General features: G+C 43.6%; 3 protein-coding genes across 4 annotated transcripts; all 3 read right to left on the bottom strand.

The window, feature by feature from the left end:
* Positions 1-267: 267 nt before the first annotated feature.
* On the bottom strand, positions 268-3,306 carry LOC122771960. Of its 2 annotated transcripts, none has more exons than XM_044029562.1 (2): positions 3,242-3,306; positions 268-2,340 (listed from the first exon to the last, which is right to left on the bottom strand). In XM_044029562.1, the coding sequence occupies exon 2, from the start codon at positions 2,203-2,205 to the stop codon at positions 592-594; it is 1,614 nt and encodes a 537-aa protein (XP_043885497.1). In that variant the 5' UTR covers positions 2,206-2,340; positions 3,242-3,306; the 3' UTR covers positions 268-591. The 2 variants fall into 2 exon arrangements, with proteins under 2 accessions (XP_043885497.1, XP_043885505.1); XM_044029570.1 differs by lacking the exon at positions 3,242-3,306 and adding an exon at positions 2,474-2,503.
* Positions 2,941-10,679, bottom strand: LOC122771951 (NLR family CARD domain-containing protein 3-like). Its single transcript, XM_044029549.1, has 6 exons — positions 10,429-10,679; positions 7,419-7,697; positions 6,855-7,022; positions 6,523-6,713; positions 4,557-6,375; positions 2,941-3,928 (listed from the first exon to the last, which is right to left on the bottom strand). The coding sequence occupies exons 2-6, from the start codon at positions 7,694-7,696 to the stop codon at positions 3,904-3,906; spliced, it is 2,481 nt and encodes an 826-aa protein (XP_043885484.1). The 5' UTR covers position 7,697; positions 10,429-10,679; the 3' UTR covers positions 2,941-3,903.
* hus1 (HUS1 checkpoint clamp component) lies at positions 10,504-19,313 on the bottom strand. Its single transcript, XM_044029580.1, has 9 exons — positions 19,143-19,313; positions 15,984-16,111; positions 15,719-15,895; positions 15,224-15,331; positions 15,076-15,150; positions 14,409-14,508; positions 14,057-14,188; positions 13,437-13,612; positions 10,504-10,559 (listed from the first exon to the last, which is right to left on the bottom strand). Exons 1-8 carry the CDS (start codon positions 19,192-19,194, stop codon positions 13,530-13,532), a joined length of 855 nt encoding a protein of 284 aa, XP_043885515.1. The 5' UTR covers positions 19,195-19,313; the 3' UTR covers positions 10,504-10,559; positions 13,437-13,529.
* Positions 19,314-19,743: the final 430 nt, after the last annotated feature.

The following is a 19,743-nucleotide window of genomic DNA, read 5'->3' as shown; positions in this document are numbered from 1 at the left end:
CTGCCTCCATCACTAAGTTCAAATGTCTTATTTAGCTAATTCTGCTTTTAAAATCCTTTGTTCAGATTGACCTCAGTGACATAAAATGACCACACGAGGCAGCAGAGGACCAGCAGCTCCTGTGTCCCCGCCAGCTAAAATCACTGGCTTTCTCTCTGGGCTTCGGTCTGTGAGAGTGAGTGGTTTATAAAGTCTCACAGTGAGATAAAGACATGGACATAGATTTATGTTACATTAAAGTCACGCCTTTTTTATTTACACACACACACACACACACACAGTATCTCGACACACTTTACATATGAAGACACAAACATGATGTGGCCACCTGCTTCAGTCGTCTGAGGTAAGAGGAGAAAATGAGGGACGTCTTTACCTTTAAAGTCCTGAAGGTGGCGCTGTGTGGTTTGCATCGGTGTGCTTGTGTAAACATTGCCTTAAAATAACTCTGCTCAACAAAACTATACATTAACTATTTTACTGCAAACTATTTTTGTCTTTTTCCTGCTATGAAAACATCCGGAAGATGGCGCTGTTCTGTTGATGAGGACACTGCTGTTCCTGAAGCTTTTTTCAGTGGAAATGAACCTGCTAATGCGGCTGTGCTTTCTGAGCATGAGTCTTACAGGAGGCTGCGATGCACTGTGGAAGTTTCTTGTCCCCGGTTTCGATGGAGACCAAGACTCCCAGAGCAGAACCCCACTTCTTACGGAGGTCCTTGAAGATGGCCTTGACGAGGCTCTCAGCATTTCTCGGGGTGATTTTAACGTTTGTTCCATCGAGTTCGGCACAGGTTTTGTCCACCAGGCGTCGAACAGTGGCCTCAACGTCGGTGAAGAAGGACTTGTCCCCTCGGACGGACTTCCTGACCTTCTTGATGAGCGTTGTGATGAGGAGCTTGATGGAGGTCTGTTCTGTTTCGTCCTGCGCGGTTCCTCCCGTCGCTTCCTCCTGCCGTGGCTCTGCCCCCACTGTGACCTGTGGGACCTGTGCCGTGGTCTCATTCTCCATTAACGCAAGCAGAACCTTGTCACTGTAGCGAGAAACCTGGTTCTCCAGCCACCAGCTGGTCAGAGACAAGAAGCAGACCACTCTGTTGCGTATGTCGTTGTAAATGTGGGCGGACGGATGGTGGTCAGACCCTGCTGTGCCAGGTAAACCCTCTCTGAATGATTCTGGAACACAATCTCCAGTGATGTGGCTGTACAGGAGATCACTGAGGTCTCCGGTCAGTTCCAGCATGTCATCGCGTGACAGGTTCTGAAGTCTGTGAATGAGATCGAGTGCGTCTTCACGGGTCTGCAGCACAGGTTCTACGTCGGCCAGCAGTGACTTGACTTCCTCACCATCTGAGACTTTGGCCTCGCCGTGGAACTTTGACTTTACTTGTGAAAAGATTCGACAAATGGAGGCTTTGGCGAAGATTCTGGCAAAAAAGTTGCAGATCTTGGCCCGCACTCCCTTCAAATTCTTCTGCTGCTGGGTCTTTGGACTTGAGCGAACAGACCCGCCATCTTTGGAGCTGATGTACTCGGAGAAAGACTGAGCGATGTCCTCTGCTGCAGTTTGAGTCTCCCGGGAAAACTGCTCCTGCAGCTGGTTGTACTCGATGTTTTCCACATCCTCCACAATTGGCTCGATGATCACGTTCATCTTGACGCTGAGGACAGACTGGACAGACTGTGTCATTGACGACTCACTGTCTATAAACCTTTTTGCCTGGGCCTGGAAGGACGAGGTCTGGACGCTGCTGTGTCGGGACTGTTTCTTGTGGCAGCGGCACATCTTGCCTGCGAACTTCTTCAACATTCGACAGACTGAGCGAATCACTGAATTGGTCGGTTTAGGCTGAACAGGTTTCTCGCTGCTGGCACGGTTGACGACCTCCGTCACGATCCAGTCCATCATGGTGTCGGGGCCGGGACCTTTGACCATCTCCACGCCCACTGCCTCGGCGAAGCAGCGTGTAATGGAGTCGCTCAGGCTGCTGCGCACGCGCTCCATCGTGACGCCTTTCCGCAAATAGTCCGACAAGACGTCCATGACGCAGCGGAGCACGTTCAGGAGCATGTCGGCCAACCGGAGTCTGGTGGCGTCATCAGGTGTCCCCGCCTCCAACAAACCCCACTGCTCCGTGGTCAAACCCGTCAAACAGGAACGGACGCACGGACGCACGGTGTCCATGGACACCTTTGGCAACTCCATCGAGACTGAAATAACTGCAATTTACCGAGTCCGGATCAAGCGGAGGTCACAGGTGGACTGAGGGCTTGACTGTGGTCTTCTCAGGTGTTTGACAGCAGTTCATTAACTGCACATGTTACTGAAAAGATGATGTCACTGGAAGATAAAAGGAGCGAGAACACTGATCAAAGTGGGACAGATGGAACATAGAGAGAGACAAGTTTTAAAAAGCTTCGGTCTCACAGTTAGATACAGGCATGATCATGTGACGTAGAGCTTGTAGACTTACTAACACTCTCCCACACCAAAATCAGTGATTTTAGCTGCTGGTCCTCTGCTGCCTCATGTGGTCACTTTGTGTCACTGAGGTCAATCTGAATGTTGGATTTCAATCACAAGTGACAAAATCAGACATTAGAATTTGAGAGTGTGTGTGTGTGTGTGTGTGTGGGAGAGTGAGTGAGTGTGTGTGTGAGAGAGTGAGTGCTTTACAAACTTCAGTCTCACAGTGAGATAAAGATCGTGATCATGTGACGTACAGATCGTAGACTTAAACTGACAGAGACTTTACAGTTTTTTACAACTTTCATCACCATCATGAATTCTCAAATCTGCAGTAAAGTGAAGTATCATCACCATCGATTCTAAAAAGAGTTTTTTACATGAGGTTCTGATCGCTGACGTTGAGTTTGGGAGGGAACATTTTAACCTCAGATCTGAAAAGATCTACTTTACAAAAACAACTAACAAGTAAAACCCACATTATTCAATGCTTTATTTGAGTTTGCAAATCAGGGAAGATTTGTTTGTGAATACGAAACCTCACCATCAGGAAGAAGACTGTGAGTCGTGATGCTAATCTAACAGACTTAAATGATCATTTGTCCCTGTATCCATGAAGCTGACTAACAATGTGCAATAAACAGGTTAGCACTTTAGCACAAATTCTAGCGCAATAGGGCAATATGCAATATGATATAATATTAACACTTGCACTTTATCCATATACTGTAGATTTCTATGCAATACAGCAGTATTTAAGCAGTGTTTAACTTACAGTCTGTCAAACTCCACGTTGTCCATGTTAAAATGTTTGTTTGCAGCACACAGAGCCACAGACAGACTTCACTCTGTGGGATGAAGTAACAAACATCAGGCAACTCAAAAGACCACTCCAGTTCAAACTGGTCCATAAAGTCCATAAAGAAAAAGAAACCCACTTCCAGGTTTTCCTCATCCAGTTTGGAAAAACTTAAGAAAAGTCTGGTCCATTAACAAGAATAATCCACACACACACTTGCCAACTGTTTAAAAGGTAAAAAGTGGAACGGCCACAGGTGGAGGATATATTGCTCCAGGGGGCGGGGTCAGAGTGTGCAGGTGAGCGGAAGCTAAAGCTGTTTTCCTTAAAACAAACACGATGAGCTCAGAATCACACATGACCTTTAGTTAGCCAAAATACGACTTCACTGACAGCAGTGCTCTCTCTCTCTCTCAACTTCAGGTGGCGCCCCCGTGTCTGGTTCTGTAGGCTCTTTCTGCAGTAATATAAGGTGAGCTGATAAAACACTAACTTAAATGTAAAATACAAAGACTAGACGGTGAGTGAGTGAGAATAACAGAGACCAGGATGGAGTAGGTGGAGTCTGGGTGTCGCACAAGCGCTGATCATGCTCCATCACGGCAGCTCGGATGAAGAAGCTCGTCCTCTCGCTCTCATCAGATGTTCATGTCCTGGTTACACCTGTGGAGACAAGACGGCGAGGATGGCGCGGTCAGTCAACGCTCACGAACGTTTCCCTAAATAAAGTTATGTTTCTCTGTACTTGTGAAACGTTAAAAAAACATCACGAAAGTCAAAAAATTATTCAGTCTGAATGATAAAGACAATAATCAGCTGATTCATTCATATTCTGCTGTCGGATTAAAGAGCAAGAAACGTCTTTCTGTAAATGTCAACCGATAATCCCAATCCAGGATCTAAATCAGATTGACTGACAGTAATTTGCACAAAAGCAGAGGAAATTATTCCGAGCTGAATCTGGCCCAGTTGGATCTAGTTTGGAATTATTTTGTCTTTTTTTGTGCAATTTGATTCAAAGTGCTTTGATTTGATACGACTAGAGTGGAGCAATTTCAGGTGATTCAGAGAATTTGGTAACTTTTGGTTCCAGAGCAAATCGGATTCAACTTGTTTCACAGCAGATTTGATGGAGAAAAGTTCAAACACCTTGTGTGATTACACCCAGAACAATTCAATAGTGTGATAAGAAGCAACTCAATTCAGTGATCTGGAACCCTCCTGATTTGGAGCTATTCCCTTCATTTTGAGACAAAGTCTTGAACTGTAACACCCTGAAGTCTGGACTTACCAAACCTCTCTGCAGTTGCTCAAAGCTTTCTGCAGTTCCTCTGGTGACATGTTGTACTTCTTAAGGGCAATCTCACCCAGAACGTCCTTGGACATCTGCTGCATGTAGAACAGGGCTGAGCAGTGGATTGAAGAGAGTTTCTTCATGGATGTTTCCCCTGATGTCAGGAACTCTTGGATCTCCCGGTGCACTGACTGGTCTTTCATCTCCATCAGACAATGAAAGATGGTGACGCATCTATTGGGAAGCATGTTGTCGGTGTTCATCTCTTTCAGGTTCTTGATGACTCTCTGGATGATTTCTGGACTGTTGTGAGTCTGACCCAGCAGACCTCCTAAGAGTCTCTGGTTGGACTCCAGACAGAGTCCATGAAGGAAGCGGACAACCAGGTCCAGATGACCATTTTCACTTTGAAGTGATTTCTCCAGGACTACTTTCAGGAACACATCCAGAGACGGATGAGAGAGCTTCTTGAAAAGAGGTGTTTGGGTCTGGATTGAATATTCTTTTCCCAGAAAGTCCTGCAGTACCTTTTTCTTCCTGTTAGTGAAACAGTGGAACATGTAGACTGCAGCCAGAAACTCCTGAACGCTCAGATGAACAAAGCAGTAGACTGATTTCTGGAAGATCACACTCTCTCTTCTGAAGATCTCTGTACAAACTCCTGAGTACACCAAGGCCTCTGTCACACCAAGACCACACAGTTTCAGGTCTTCTTGGTCGAACATGATGTTTCCTTTCTGCAGTTGTTCAAAGGCCAGCCTCCCCAGCTTCAGAAGAACGTCCCTGTTGTCCTCCATCAGCTCCTGTGGACTTGTCTCATGTCCTTTATTGTACTTGTTCTTCTTCCTCTCTGTCTGAACCAGCAGGAAGTGTGAGTACAGGTCTGTTAGGGTCTTGGGCAGCTCTTCTCTCTGTTCTGAGGTCAACATGTGCTCCAAAACTGTAGCACTGACCCAGGAGAAGACTGGGATTTGACACATGATGTGGAGGCTCCTGGACGCCTTGATGTGTGAGATGATTCTGCGGGACAGATCTTCAGTTCTGGATCTCTTCCTGAAGTACTCGTCCTTCTGGTCGTCACTGAAGCCTTGTACTTCTGTTACCCTGTCAACACATGTAGGAGGGATCTGATTGGCCGCTGCAGGTCGGGAAGTTATCCAGACGAGAGCCGAGGGAAGCAGATTCCCCTGGATGAGGTTGGTCAGCAGCACGTTGACTGATGACCTCTGTGTGACGTCAGAAACCAGCGTCCTGCTGTTGAAGTCCAGTGAGAGTCTGCTTTCATCCAGGCCATCAAAGATGAACAAAGGTTTACAGACAGCAAGCTTCTCTGCTCTGACCTTCTCTAAAGTTGGATGGAAAACATGGAGCAGCGTGAGAAGACTGTGCTGCTGATCTCTGATCAGGTTCAGCTCCCTGAACGAGAGCACAAACAGCAGATTCACATCCTGGTTTTCCAAACCCTCGGCCCAGTCCAGAGTGAACTTCTGCACCAAGAAGGTTTTTCCAACACCAGCGACGCCATTGGTCAGGACGACTCTGATGCGCCCCTGCTGGTCAGGTAAGGCTTTAAAGATGTTGCAGCACTTGATGGGAGTGTCCTGGACCATCTTCTTCTTGGAGGTCGTCTCCAGCTGCCTCACCTCATGTTGAGTATTGACCTCTTCACTCTGTCCCTCTGTGATGTAGAGCTCAGTGAAGATCCTGTTCAGGAGGGTTTTACTTCCTGTTCCATCAATTCCTTCAGTCACGTGTTCAAATCTCCCCCTCAGACTGATCTTATGTTCATCTAGAAGCTCCTGCAGACCAACATCTGCTGAATGACAAGAGACAAAGAATCTGAGCCGCTGAGGATTATTTTCATAAAAAATGAGACTTTAAAATACTATGGTTATTCATCATCATTTTGAAAGACAACACTGTACAAGTGTGAGGACATCAGCAGACACATGTTCTGTCTTACTCTGTGGTCCAGTTCCTGTTCTGGGTCTTTTTCCACACTGGGGACAGCAGGAGTCTCCAGGTGGACTAGACTGGTCCCAGTATGAGGAGATGCAGCGTCTGCAGAACCAGTGTCCACAGCTGGTGGAGACTGGGTCCTTCAGGGTGTCCTGACACAGAGGACAGCAGGACGGCTGCTTGTCCATGGAAACACTGTGAAGACATTTTCTTTATTACATATATACATACAGGATTTTTAAAGTTTAGCTGATTGATGCAGAGGAAGTCCATGTGACTAAAGTACTGAATACTCAGTCCTAGTCCTGGCTCCACCTAGAGGTGACATGATCTTACTTTGGGTGTGAGGCTCCAGGTTCATTACTGAAGTTCATGTCTTCATCTCTGGACTGGTCACTCTTCACTGGTTCATTACTGAAGTTCATGTCTTCATCTCTGGACTGGTCACTCTTCACAGGTAGACACCTGAGTCCTGGAACATCATGTCTCACTCTGGACAAAGATCTGTAAACACAAACAAACAAACAACATGTTGTTATTGACAACACATCAAATCCTCTGATGGCAAAATTGTCAGCAGCATCAGTGCTGAGAGGAATCTAGAACCTTCTCCACATTTTACTGCTGTTTATAGTCGAGGTGGGAATCTTTAGCTACCTCACGATTCCATTAGGATTCAGATGACAACCAGTACCATTCTGAAATTATTCTGAAACTGTTCTTGAACAATTCTTAAGTGAATCTTAAACAGTTCTAAAGCGAATCTTAAACAATTCTTAAGTGAATCTTCATCGATTCTTGAATGTTTCTCAAACGATTGATGCAGAGGAAGTCCATGTGACTAAAGTACTGAATACTCAGTCCTAGTCCTGGCTCCACCTAATGGTGACGTGATCTTACTTTGGGTGTGAGGCTCCAGGTTCATTGCTGAAGTTCATGTCTTCATCTCTGGACTGGTCACTCTTAATTGGTTCATTACTGAAGTTCATGTCTTGATATCTGGACTGGTCACTCTTCACTGGTTCATTACTGAAGTTCATGTCTTCATCTCTGGACTGGTCACTCTTCACTGGTTCATTACTGAAGTTCATGTCTTCATCTCTGGACTGGTCACTCTTCACTGGTGGACACCTGAGTCCTGGACCAGACCCTGCTCTCGTTCTCTGGTCTTCAGCCATCCTGACAGGGAGAGAGAATGTAAAGATTCAAGTTTAAATAATAAATATGACATTGTTTATTTTAAACAACGACGCGTATGTGTCGTTACGATCACTGTACAAACCTCAGAGTCTGTGCCTCGTGTGGTTGTTGCTCTAACTCTGAACACTTTCACTTTCACCATCCTCCCTCTGCATTTACCAGAAATCACATGACCCTGTGTGTGTGTGCGCGTTTGTCCACAGTTGTGAGGACATTCCAGCTGATTATTCATTTCCTCAAAGAGTGTTAATAAAAACTATAACCAGAGCTTCATCTCTTCCTTTCACTTAACTTTTTTAATTTTTATTTGTTTTTTTTACTTCATGTGATTTTGACTTTTTTTTAAATAGCTTCTGACAGTTTATCAAATCATTTGCACCTTGTAAAATCATTTTGACCCATAATTTACTCATGTTTGTTATCTTTTAAATTTTTCACTTTGTTTTTGACATTTTAATCCTTTGCTTTTTGTGAAATATTGTCGACTCTTCATCTCAGAATACACTTGTTTATTTTTTCCTTTTACTTTGCGATTTGTTCCAAATCACTTTAGACGTTTGATTAAATATGTTTGATCTTTATCTCCTGATTTTAATTTTTCATTTCAATCGTTTGCTTTTCATGAAATTATTTTGTCCTCGTCATGGACAAAACTCACCAAACGTGGTTTTCACATCAGGATACCACTGTTATCAATATCTGCTATATTATTAAGTCATCGCAAAATGCGCTAAAGCTGCTAAAGCTGCTATCTGTTATAGGAGTGGTGTTTATCACTTGAGACACAAAAGTATCATTTTGATTTATGGAACGTTTCTGTCCAATAGATGGTGCCGAGTGCTCACTCTCACTGGAGCTGTTGTGCAAGTATATCGCAATATGATTTTATAAATATACTGTATTGTGGTAATATCATTATATTCGACTGTGATAATATCGTACAGTAATATCGTACAGTGATAATATTGCAATATCACACAGTGATAATATCGTACAGTGCTAGTGACAGTGGGGTGGAGTGGCTCAGTGGTTAAGACCGGTACTCTGTGTGCGAAAGACATCATGGTCGCAAGTTTGACTCCACCCCTGGCTGATTGTACTCAATTCCATTGTAAGTCCCTTTGGATAAAAACGTCCGCTAAATGACATGTAATGTACAGTGATAATATCGCGATTCCTGCGCGGACAGTTTCAGTTCACGTAAAAAGTCAAAGTTAAGAGTTAGTGATGCATGATACTGGGCTTTTTGCCGACAAGCGATATATCGGGAGTGCTTGGGCCGATAACTCATACTGATATATGTAGGGATGCACCGATATGACTATTTCATATCGGTCAACAACCCTTCCTCCCGGCAACAACAACCGCGCCACTTCCCTTAACAATAAAACTACACAACAGATATGAGAAACAATGCCTGACAAGCTCTACTAAGAGCTGCCATAATAAAAGAAAACATGTTAAAATACTTTATCAAACTTGCCAGTATTCATGGCAACCAGATATTTATTCAATTGCAAAACATCGGAAAAGTAGCGCCGACTTGGCAGGTTGTTGCGGGGTTCAATATGCGTTATCAACCGTCGAAACCCTCGGCTGGTCGTCAAGAGCAATCATTTCCATTACCTTGATCGTTATTGCCCTGGCCACTGTCTTCCTTTGGTCGAGTCCCAGCTGCGCTGCTTTCTTTTTGTCTGCTGCCTAATGTTACTAGTGTTAGCTTCCTGCCGTTGTTTGTGTACTTCAGGGTGGCGGTTTTTCAAATGACATAATCAAATTTGTGGTATTGAATGACTTGACGCGGAACACTCCGCGCATTACCTCGACTTTGCAAGTGTTGCATAATGCTTTTCGCGTATCTTCTATCAACACCCTGAAAAATCGCCCACACCGCTGATATTATCTCTCCTCAACACACACACACACACACACACATCTTGTGCTGTGCTTGCGTCACTGACGCTGTCATATGCCCAAACAAATGCCGCATGGTCTCCCCTTCCCGACACACATACACAAACAGCAATTAGACGGGTATAAACATCGGTTGTTAAAATCGGCGCAGTTTTACTCATTGAACCGATGCCGATATGTTAAAAAATGACGAACATCGGCCGATAACAATATTAATGCCGATATATCGTGCATCCCTAGATATATGTCTTCTGTGAAACCCACATAATATTTTTCACACGTCGTGGCAGATGTGGATTTAAAATGTCTTTACTGTGCAAAATAAATACGCATCAGAAAAATAATAGCTGTAGGGGGCGCTTGCATAGAAGTCAAGGAGGCAGCAGCTTATTCAGCCTTTCTATTGATTAAAAAAAAAAAGAAGAAGACTGCTCACTTGCACAATGCACATTTTTAACTCCATGACATACATTGCACTCCTTTATGCCATTCCTTTATTATTGCACTATTTTTTCCCCACTGTTGCACATTTTATATTTTATGGTTACATTACATTTTATGTTTATAATATTTCTTGTATTGCTGCTATGTCGAAACAATTTCCCCTTGGGGATGAATAAAGTATTTCTATTCTATTCTATTGAAGTCACATCGACCGATATCTGAAAATATCAGTCTGTTGTGGACACACTGTGATTTTATTTCTCTGACTGACTCACTACAGAGAAGGTTGATCAGAGAAATGTCATTAGTTCAGTATCTGATAAAAAGAAGCAGGAACAGCTGTCTGCCTTACGTCTCGTTCAGGGTGGACAGCGGAGTCTGCTCTTGTGTCTCTGGAGGCTTAACACTCTTCACACAGGTTGGACAGAAGAGGGACGCTTTGTCCTCATCGTGGTCCTCACACTCACAGCCAGAATCCAGAGTCTGAGGCAGAGACACACGGAAAAAAAACCTGAATTCATAACAGAAGAGAAACCCGGAAACACTGAGGACACACCCGAAACAAGAAACCACATACACATACACATACACACACACGCACACACACACACACACACACACAGGAACATCCTGTTTTTGGTGTGTGTGTGTGTGTGTGTGTGTGTGGACAAAACACTTCCCGAGGACAGTTTGTCTCACACAGTCACATGAGTCTGTGTCAGTATTTTATAATCATGTTATTTAACACTCACCGTGTGATTGCAGTTTCCTCTTTTCTTTCTTTCTGTGTGCGCACTTGAAATGGAGTTAAGGGGGAGGAGCTAGTGTGTGTGCGTGTTTATCATTAAATACTTGTGCTGACTTGAGAACAAACACAGGTGTCTCCTGTGTGTGAATCTTAAAGGTGCAGTGCGTACCATTGACTGATTTGTGTAGTTTCTCGTTACACGGTGTCATGACTGATTTAATGTCCAGTGGCTGAAACAGCTCCTGGCATGAGGACCTTTTTTTAGGTGGTTAGGGTTACGGTTGGTCAGGTTAAATCTAACCACGGCCCCTCCACGAAGCCCAGTTTTTTCATGCTGCGTTAACGTTTAAAGATTTGTGACAGTTAGAGCTCCGCCCCCTCTGCCTTCTCAGTGGCCGCTCGTGGTACTGCAACAACAAATACTCACGTAGCAGTAAAAACGTTACTTATACACATTTGAATATTTCTACATTATAGCCCGTGGCCAAGTGGAACGGGAAACACCCGGCCAAAAAAAAGACCTGAGCAAGGTACCCAACCCCCAATGCTCCCCAGGCGCCACTCAGTGTGGCAGCCCACTGCTCCTAATTCTAGGATGGGTCAAATTCAGAGGAATACTTTCCCTAGGATTAATAAAATTAATTTAAAAAATAATTATTACATACAGTTGAAACCAGAAGTTTACATACACTATATAAAAAGACTCATATGCTTTTTTTTCTCACTGTCCTGTTTTAGGTCCGTTAGGATTACCAAGATATTTGCTAAATGCCAGAATAATGAGAGAAGGATTTTTTTTAGAACATTTTTTATTACTTTCTTCAAAGTCAGACGTTTACATACACTAAGATTATTATTATGCCTTTAAACAATTTGGGAAAGCCCAAATGAAGATGGTATGTCTTTGGAAGCTTCTGGTTTATTGACAACATTTGAGTTAATTAGAGACACAATTAAAGGGGACATATTATACCATATTTCCCCCATTAAACTAGTTCCCTGGTGTCCTAATGAACATGTCAGTGACATGCTTTGGTCAAAAATGCATGTTCTCCCCGTGTTTGCGTGGGTTCTCTCCGGGTACTCCGGCTTCCTCCCACAGTCCAAAAACATGCAATGTGGGGATTAGGTGAATTGGACACTCTAAATTGACCATAGGAGTGAGTGTGAGAGTGAATGGTTTGTCTCTAGTTATGTGTGGCCCTGCGATGGACTGGCGAACTGTCCAGGGTGTACCCCGCCTATCGCCCGATGTAGCTGAGATTGGCACAGCACCCCCCCGCGACCCTCTGGTGGAGGATAAAGCGGTTAGATGATGACTGACTGACCATAAGGGCGAAGCGGATCGGTACTTCCTTACCACCGTAGCGCCTCCTGGTGCGGGCACTAGTCCGGGCACATCCGGTTGCGCACATTCAACCCCAGAAGAAGAAGAACTACTCTCACTGTAGCTGCCAGAGGGGGAGCTGTGTATCTGAGAGCTGGCCTATCTATTACGTCACTTCCAGGTACCTGGCCAATCACAGGACAGTAGGAAAGCTCTCGTTGGCTGGCCAATCACAACACAGTCCACGTTCTGGGGGTGTGGTTTTGGTCTGAAACAGCGCGGCTCGTTTGATCAGCTTGTTTGCAGCGATTAGGAGATTTTTAATCATGAAAACAAGTTAATATATGTAAGTAGACCTCCATAACTAACATATATGTGTGATACAAGCATTCTATGTTGCCTTTAAATCTATACAATATCTCTTGTTTTTTCTGTATATTTTCAGGAAACTGTTCATGGTTGTTCTCTTTTTACTTTTTATGGTCATATAGGTAATATCTTTATATTGTATGTAATGTAATGTAATTGTACTTTCTTAAAGGGGACATATTATGCAAAATCAACTTTTTAACATTTCAATACTTATATTTGGGACTTTGGAGGCCCTACCAGTTGCCAGAGTGTGGAAAAAGAATACCCAGTCATGTTTTCGTGGTCCCCCTTAGTGGTCCCCCTTAGCTCAAACGTGCTAGGATGAGTTTGTTCAAATGTGTACATTAACCATTTTTTGTTTTTCCAAAATGGCCGACTTCTGGGTGGGTGGAGCTAATGGACATACATTAGACATTTGTTTGGAATCTTGATCGCAACAAGTTTACCAAGTTTGGTCCAAATTGGAACGACTATGTGCGACATTAACACACATTTTGGCCAATTTCTCTCACGTCAATAAAGCCAAAAAAATTCCTTGAGAAACTTTGGAGTAAGCCCGACACACTCGCCCACTTCCCACCACTTTTGTCTGACCCTGACCTGACTTCTGGGGGCGCTATAGAGCCCTGGGGCTACAAACAGGTTCCTGCTCTATGCCAATACTCTATAGTCAAGAGTCTTTATTCAGGTAAACTTCCTCAAAAATGAGCGGAACATGGAAGACAGGAAGAGGATCCTCACACGAGCTCAGAGGAGTTTATTAAAGGGGTTAAAGGTCGTGAAACCAAATCAAAGTCACTGAAAAAAAAAGACTTAAAAAAAGACTTTAAACTAAAACATTTTTCCAACACTTTTAATGCAAAACAAACATCAAAGACAGAACTTTGTGAACAACGTACAAATGTGTATTTACCAGAGGTCGCACTGTCTTTCTGTTTCCTACGTGAACGCGGACGAGAGGAAACTCTTTAGAGTCTTTAAAGAGCAGAGGACAGTCAGAGCTTCTCTATGCCACAGCGGGGATGAAATACTGCAGCGACACGTCCTCATGCAGCACAATCAGGTGGACGACCTGCTGATGGACGATGTCTGAGGAGACAATGTCACCAGTCACCTCACGTTAGCTGCTTCACATGATAAAACTGAAGTTTGTAAACCACTCACTCTCCCACACCAAACCCCAGAGAGAAAATCAGTGATTTAAGCTGCAGGGACACAGGAGCTGCTGGTCCTCTGCTGCCTCGTGTGGTCACTTTGTGTCACCAAGTTAAATCCAAATAACAAAAAAAGAAATTAGAACTTAGTGATGGAGGCAGCAGTGGATCATCAGCTCCTGTGTGTGATGTTAAAATCACTGATTTTCTCTATGAGGTTTGGTGTGGGAGAGTGAGTGGTTTACAAACTTCAGTTTCCTGTTGTAAAGTCTGTCTAACAGTGAGATAAAGACGTGAATGTGTGGATAAAATCTGTTTCTTCCTCTGTGTGTGAAGAGTGTGTGTGTGTGTGTGTGTGTGTGCGCGTGCTGACACTCACTGCACATGGCCTTGCTGGGGTTGACCTGTTGTCCCACAAGGAACTGCTGCAGCCTCCTGATGTCCACCCTTGCCTCAGCCATGGCGTCTGCATCTCTGCATCTCTGAGATGTCCTCTGTGAGCCGTCCTCACCTGCAGGGACAGGGAGGACACGGCCACTCTTTCACTCCGATGTGTTCCATCCAATAATACACAGTGATGTCAGGCAGTCAATCATCAGGTATAGTATGTGGTCATTATTCGAAGTCATGGACCAAACACAAACATGTTCCTCCTGGAGGAAAGGTCAGAGGTCACCGAGGTCTGTGATAAATAAATAAATAAATAAGTAAATAAATAAATAGCTTCTCACCCCACGGAGGATTTCCCAGGTCTTTGAAGTGTGTGGTGACAGAAACCAGATCTGTTTCAATCTTTAGATTCATCTGTCCGTTCAGGAAGGCCTCCATCACCTGACACACATACACACTGACATGGAGTAAGTGTTGACTGTGCTTTGAGCACCCCTTGCTGTTACAAGCCAGTCTGAAATCCACTACTGCCTCCATCACTAAGTTCAAATGTCTTATTTTGTGAATTCCGCATTTCAAATCCTTTTCATATCAAAATCAGTGACACAAAGTGACCACACGAGGCAGCAGAGGACCAGCAGCTCCTTTGTCCCTGCAGCTAAAATCACTGATTCTCTCTCTGGGCTTTGGTGTGGGAGAGTGAGTGGTTTGCAAACTTCAGTCTAACAGTGAGATAAAGATGTGATCATGTGACATAGATGTCGTAGACTTAAACTGAAGTAGATTTTAGTCTATTATGAAGTGGCCAGTCACGTTGAATCGTTGCAAAAACGTGAACTACGTCTTCACCAGCCGACAGAAAAAGGTTAAATAGGTGGACAGCAGTGTTTTACTTAGTCAGACAAATCCATTGTTCATGTTGTGGGACATTAACGTTGATCATTCACTGAGTTTTTAGAAAAACACTCTGAAATGATCCTGTCCTTAAACTCAAGTCTGAAATTGTACCAGGAAGTTAGAAAGGTTCTTCATCCTGTCCACCACGTTCTTCATGGTCTTCAGAGGAGGCAGGTAGATACTGACCTAAACACACAAACACACAGTGTTACAAACACCCTCTGTCTCTGAGAAGCTGCAGTGATGTGAGGTCACGTACATCAAAGTCCGGCATGGTCGGTTCTTTGAATTCGTGCCACAGTCTCCGGGGGATGACGTCGACCGGGACGTCGTGATTCACGATTCTCCCGATGCTGGACAGAGTTGGCTGGGGGGGGATTAAAGAAGGACATTTATATTTGTCATGGATTACTACAACAGGAAAGAGAAGCTTCGCTCTCCAAACCTCATCGAGAAAATCAGTGATTTTAGCTGGCGGGGACACGGGAGCTGCTGGTCCTCTGCTGCCTCGTGTGGTCACTTTGTGTCACTGAGTTAAGTCTAAATGAAATATTTCAGATGCCGAATTCACAAGACATTCTAACTTAGTGATGGAGGCAGCAGTGGATCACACAACAACTGTGTGTGTGATGTTAAAATCACTGATTTTCTCTGTGGGGTTTGGTGTGGGAGAGTGAGTGGTTTACAAACTTCAGTCTAACAGTGAGATAAAGACGTGAACATAAGTTAAAAAGTGTGTGGTGGTGGTTGTCACCAGCTCTGCAGCAATGCTCAGGCAGGGACAGTGTTTCTTGGTCAGCTTCACTTTGACGGCCTTGGCGTTCTGCACCGTCTTCAGGGCTCGGGACATATTCTCTGGAGACACTTCCAGACAAATCTCATTGTCTTCAGAGGAAACTCCTTCCATCTGGTACTCATCAAAGAAGTTGGCCTGCAGAAGGAGGAGGGGACGCAGTGAGGAGACGGATACAGCCAGACCGACAACCCTCTGTCCGGGAGTGTGTTCTGTTGGATCTCACCTGCGACAGTTCGCACCACATGCTGACGCCTCCATTGGCCACTTTACCGGAGAGAACGAAGAACAGGTTGTCGGGCGTCAGTCGCAGCACACACGTCTTTGTCAGCTTTGAGATGGTGGTGACGACTCCTGGTGACGACACGGGAAACATCCACAAACCACATGTGAAATACTTGAAACAAATTTCAGTTGAAATGAGTTGACAGTTATAGAAAATACTTTTTCATAAATGACGGATCTAAAATGTAAACATATGTTTTACAAAACTAATTCACAAAATGTCACTTTTATAAATTTTTGTTTGTTTTACACTTTTTTACAAAAGATTTACAGTTTGGAAAACAAATCTATACAAATCCTATAACCAATGTACACAATTTTAAACAAATTCAATTTTATTAAACAAATTTAAAACTTGTCAAACTTTTATGAATCCTGTATTTATTTTTATTTTTTAACAACATTTTAAATGAATCTACACCTCTTTAGAAAAGTGACAAATGTGACAAAGTGTCAATGCTCTGCTGCCCCCTGCAGGTTTAAGAGGAGATTTGATTTTATCGCTGCGATCAGCGGTGCTGTCCCTAAGTCTTTTTAAAGGGGACATATTATGAAAAATCAAGTCCTTTTTTCGTGGTCCCCCTTAGTGTAAGTATAGGCGATAAAACACGCGACGTTGAATTCCCTGCGCTTATGACGGCAGCATGCGCATTTCACCGCCCCACCAGTAAGTTTACTTCGCGAGCTCCACCTTAGCTCCACCTTGTTCCTGCGAGAGTGCAGGCGAGGGAGGAAGAGCGGTATTATGTCAACGCGGAGGGACAAGTGTGCTGTTGGTGGCTGCACAGTGGAGCACAGTGTTTTACACAAACTTCCAGCCTCAGAGGATTTTATTTATGAAGGTAATGTGCCGGATAAAGTCAGCAAACGTGTGTTTGTGTGTTCGCACCACTTCGCATCAGACTGCAGCCAGCGGTCGCCGTATTTAGTCAGTGAGCGTATTTCACCGACGTACAAACACACACATTGTTAAGAAAAGGTCACACAGAGCTCATAACTGACCATTCTGACACGTCCTAATTAAAAATATTTGGTCAGAACGTCCTCCATGATCAGAGCACAGACTCAGTCTGATACAGATACAGCAGCAGTTTATGAAGCTCGCCGCTGGCGATCAGCGGTGGCACACGCCATGTTGATATTGTCAGAGAACTAGTGGAGGGAGGGAACAGAATCTGAGCGAGTGAGCGCTGTAAAAAGGACAAATCAGAAACCCCCAGGAAGAAGTGGGTGTGTGTTTGCCTGTGTCTCATTTATGTAAAGGGACCATGCACAAAACCGAGCGTTCTGAAAGGGGCGGGTTTAGCAGGGTTATTGAACTGCTATGATGCTTCATCCTTATGGTATTTTGACCAAAGCATGTCACTGACATGTTCATTAGGAAACCAGGGAACTATTTTAATGGGGGAAATAGGGTATAATATGTCCCCTTTAACTGATTTTCACGGAGAGTGCCGTCACAGGAAGAGACCTCCGACACATGGATACTTAGGGACAGCACAGCTGATCGCCAGCGGCGAGCTGCATAAACTGCTGCTGTATGTGACTGTATCAGACTGAGCCTGTGCTCCGGTCATGGAGGACGTACTGAACAAATATTTTTAATTAGGACGTGTCAGAATGGTCAGTTATAAGCTCTATGTGACCTTTTCTTAAAAATGTGTGTGTTTGTACGTCAGTGAAATATGGTTGCTGACTAAATACGGTGACCGCTGGCCGCAGTCTGATGTGAAGTGGTGCGAACACACGAACACACGTTTGCTGACTATCCGGCACATTAGCTTCATATATAAAATCCTCTGAGGCTGGAAGTTTGTGTTAAACACTGTGCTCCACTGTGCAGCCACCAACAGCACACTTGTCCCTCCGTGTTGACATAATACCGCTCTTCCTCCCTCGCCTGCACTCTCGCAGGGACAAGGTGGAGCTAAGGTGGAGCTCTCGAGGTAAACTCACTGGTGGGGCAGTAACATTTGCGGTGAAATGCGCATGCGCAGGGAATTCAACATCGAGTGTTTTATCGCCTATACTTACACTAAGGGGGACCACGAAAACATGACTGAGTATTCTTTTTCCACATTTTGGCGACTGGTAGGGCCTCCAGAGTCCCAAATATAAGTATTAAAATGGTTAAAAAGTTGATTTTGCATAATATGTCCCCTTTAAGTCACAATTAATATAATTTTTGAGAAATAAAGCATCAACGTTGTCCTTATTTTTACTCAGAATAAGGCAGAAAACTCAATCTTTACTGTACAATAAAATCACTTTGGCCCAAAAGTTCTGACAATGGTTGGTACGGTTGACTTCAGGGGAATGCTGACTACTCCCTCAGTCATTATCAAACATTTTTACTGTATCATTTTTGACAAATTAGGCATCAAAGTTGTCCTTTTTTTACTTTTTCAAGCTTAATTTCTCAAAAATTATACAGTAAAACAGCTTGGTAATGAGTCAGGTAGTCGTCAGCATGTCCCTGAGGTCAACTGTACCAACCATTGTCAGAACTTATGGGCCAAAGTGATTTTATTGTACAGTAAAAATTTAGTTTTCTGCCTTATTCTGAGAATAAAAAGAGACAACGTTGATGCTTAATTTCTCAAAAATTATACAGTAAAAATGTTTGCTAATAAGTGAGAGAGTAGTCAGCATGCTCCTGAAGTCAACTGTACCAACCATTGTCAGAACTTATGGGCCAAAGTTTTGTTATTGTACAGTAAATATCTAAATAAATTATGGAAAATATTTCGTTCAAAAGTTTCTGGACAATGTGACCCAATGTCTTAAAATCAGCACGATTGATTGCACTTTTATTAGTAACGTCTTAATTTGAAAACCGATTTGCTTGGTATGAAACTGGCGCAGACATTCTCAGTCGAACGTAAGTTCGACTACAAGGGCGCACTTAAAAACGAATGACGGCTCACTTGACCGCAGAAGTTTAACGTGATATAAAACAACACTTTGATTCATCTTTGGCGGTTCGATTTGTGTGCGACAAGCTGATGTTGTTTCTTCGCGCAGGTGTGACAGATTACAGTGGGGACTGGCGGACGCTAACAGGCTAAAAACACGCTAACATGCTAGCAAATAGACTCACGGCTAAAGTGGTTGAGACACGCGACGTCCACGATTTTGCCGCGGAACTTCATCTGGGCTGAGAAACACGCTGTGGATCCGGGACGGATTCGGTTCTTGTGCTCACTCGGGAAGCGACCGGAATGTTTCGATTACGCGCAGCCGCGTCTGTTTAATTCGGTCCGTGCGTGTCTGAGGTCCGACGGGAACAACGACTGCGTGACGTATATTCCTATATTTGCTCTTCAGTCTTTTTGAGCTTCATGAATATTTTCTGTGTTTATTAATAATCTAAAAATAAAAAATACTGATAATGTTGTGAATTTAATCACTCACTGAAACTGACTTTTTGAAACATTAAATGTGACCATTACAAGAAAATAATTAGCAAATTTTTTCCGTATTTTAACTCCTTTTAAGGCATCGTTTTTCCAGATTAAAAGCACAAAATATGCGATAATAAGATTTACTTTGGAGGGACTACATACTCTGGAATATGTAATTGATTAAAAAGAAGGTGATTTTTATTGCTTTATTATTTTCTGTGTACTTACTCACTCTCAGCACCTTAAGGCCAAATTGATTGGGACATGCCCAATCAATAACACAGACAAAATTATCAA

This window comes from Solea senegalensis, linkage group LG1 (assembly GCF_019176455.1).
Source record: "Solea senegalensis isolate Sse05_10M linkage group LG1, IFAPA_SoseM_1, whole genome shotgun sequence".
Taxonomy (NCBI): domain Eukaryota; kingdom Metazoa; phylum Chordata; class Actinopteri; order Pleuronectiformes; family Soleidae; genus Solea; species Solea senegalensis.
Note: the sequence above shows the minus strand (reverse complement) of the source record. Positions and strands in the feature narration are given on the sequence as shown.

Coding starts and splice junctions, on each gene's coding strand:
- LOC122771960 (XM_044029562.1), bottom strand. CDS start 2,205: ATGGAGTTGCCAAAGGTGTCCATGGACACCGTGCGTCCGTGCGTCCGT.
- LOC122771951 (XM_044029549.1), bottom strand. CDS start 7,696: ATGGCTGAAGACCAGAGAACGAGAGCAGGGTCTGGTCCAGGACTCAGG. Junction 7,023..7,418: donor CCTGGAGCCTCACACCCAAA/GTAAGATCACGT, acceptor TTGTGTTTACAG/ATCTTTGTCCAGAGTGAGAC. Junction 3,929..4,556: donor AGCAACTGCAGAGAGGTTTG/GTAAGTCCAGAC, acceptor TTGTCTCCACAG/GTGTAACCAGGACATGAACA.
- hus1 (XM_044029580.1), bottom strand. CDS start 19,194: ATGAAGTTCCGCGGCAAAATCGTGGACGTCGCGTGTCTCAACCACTTT. Junction 16,112..19,142: donor GTGTCTCAACCACTTTAGCC/GTGAGTCTATTT, acceptor TGTCGTCACCAG/GAGTCGTCACCACCATCTCA. Junction 14,509..15,075: donor AGAACCTTTCTAACTTCCTG/GTACAATTTCAG, acceptor TATGTGTGTCAG/GTGATGGAGGCCTTCCTGAA.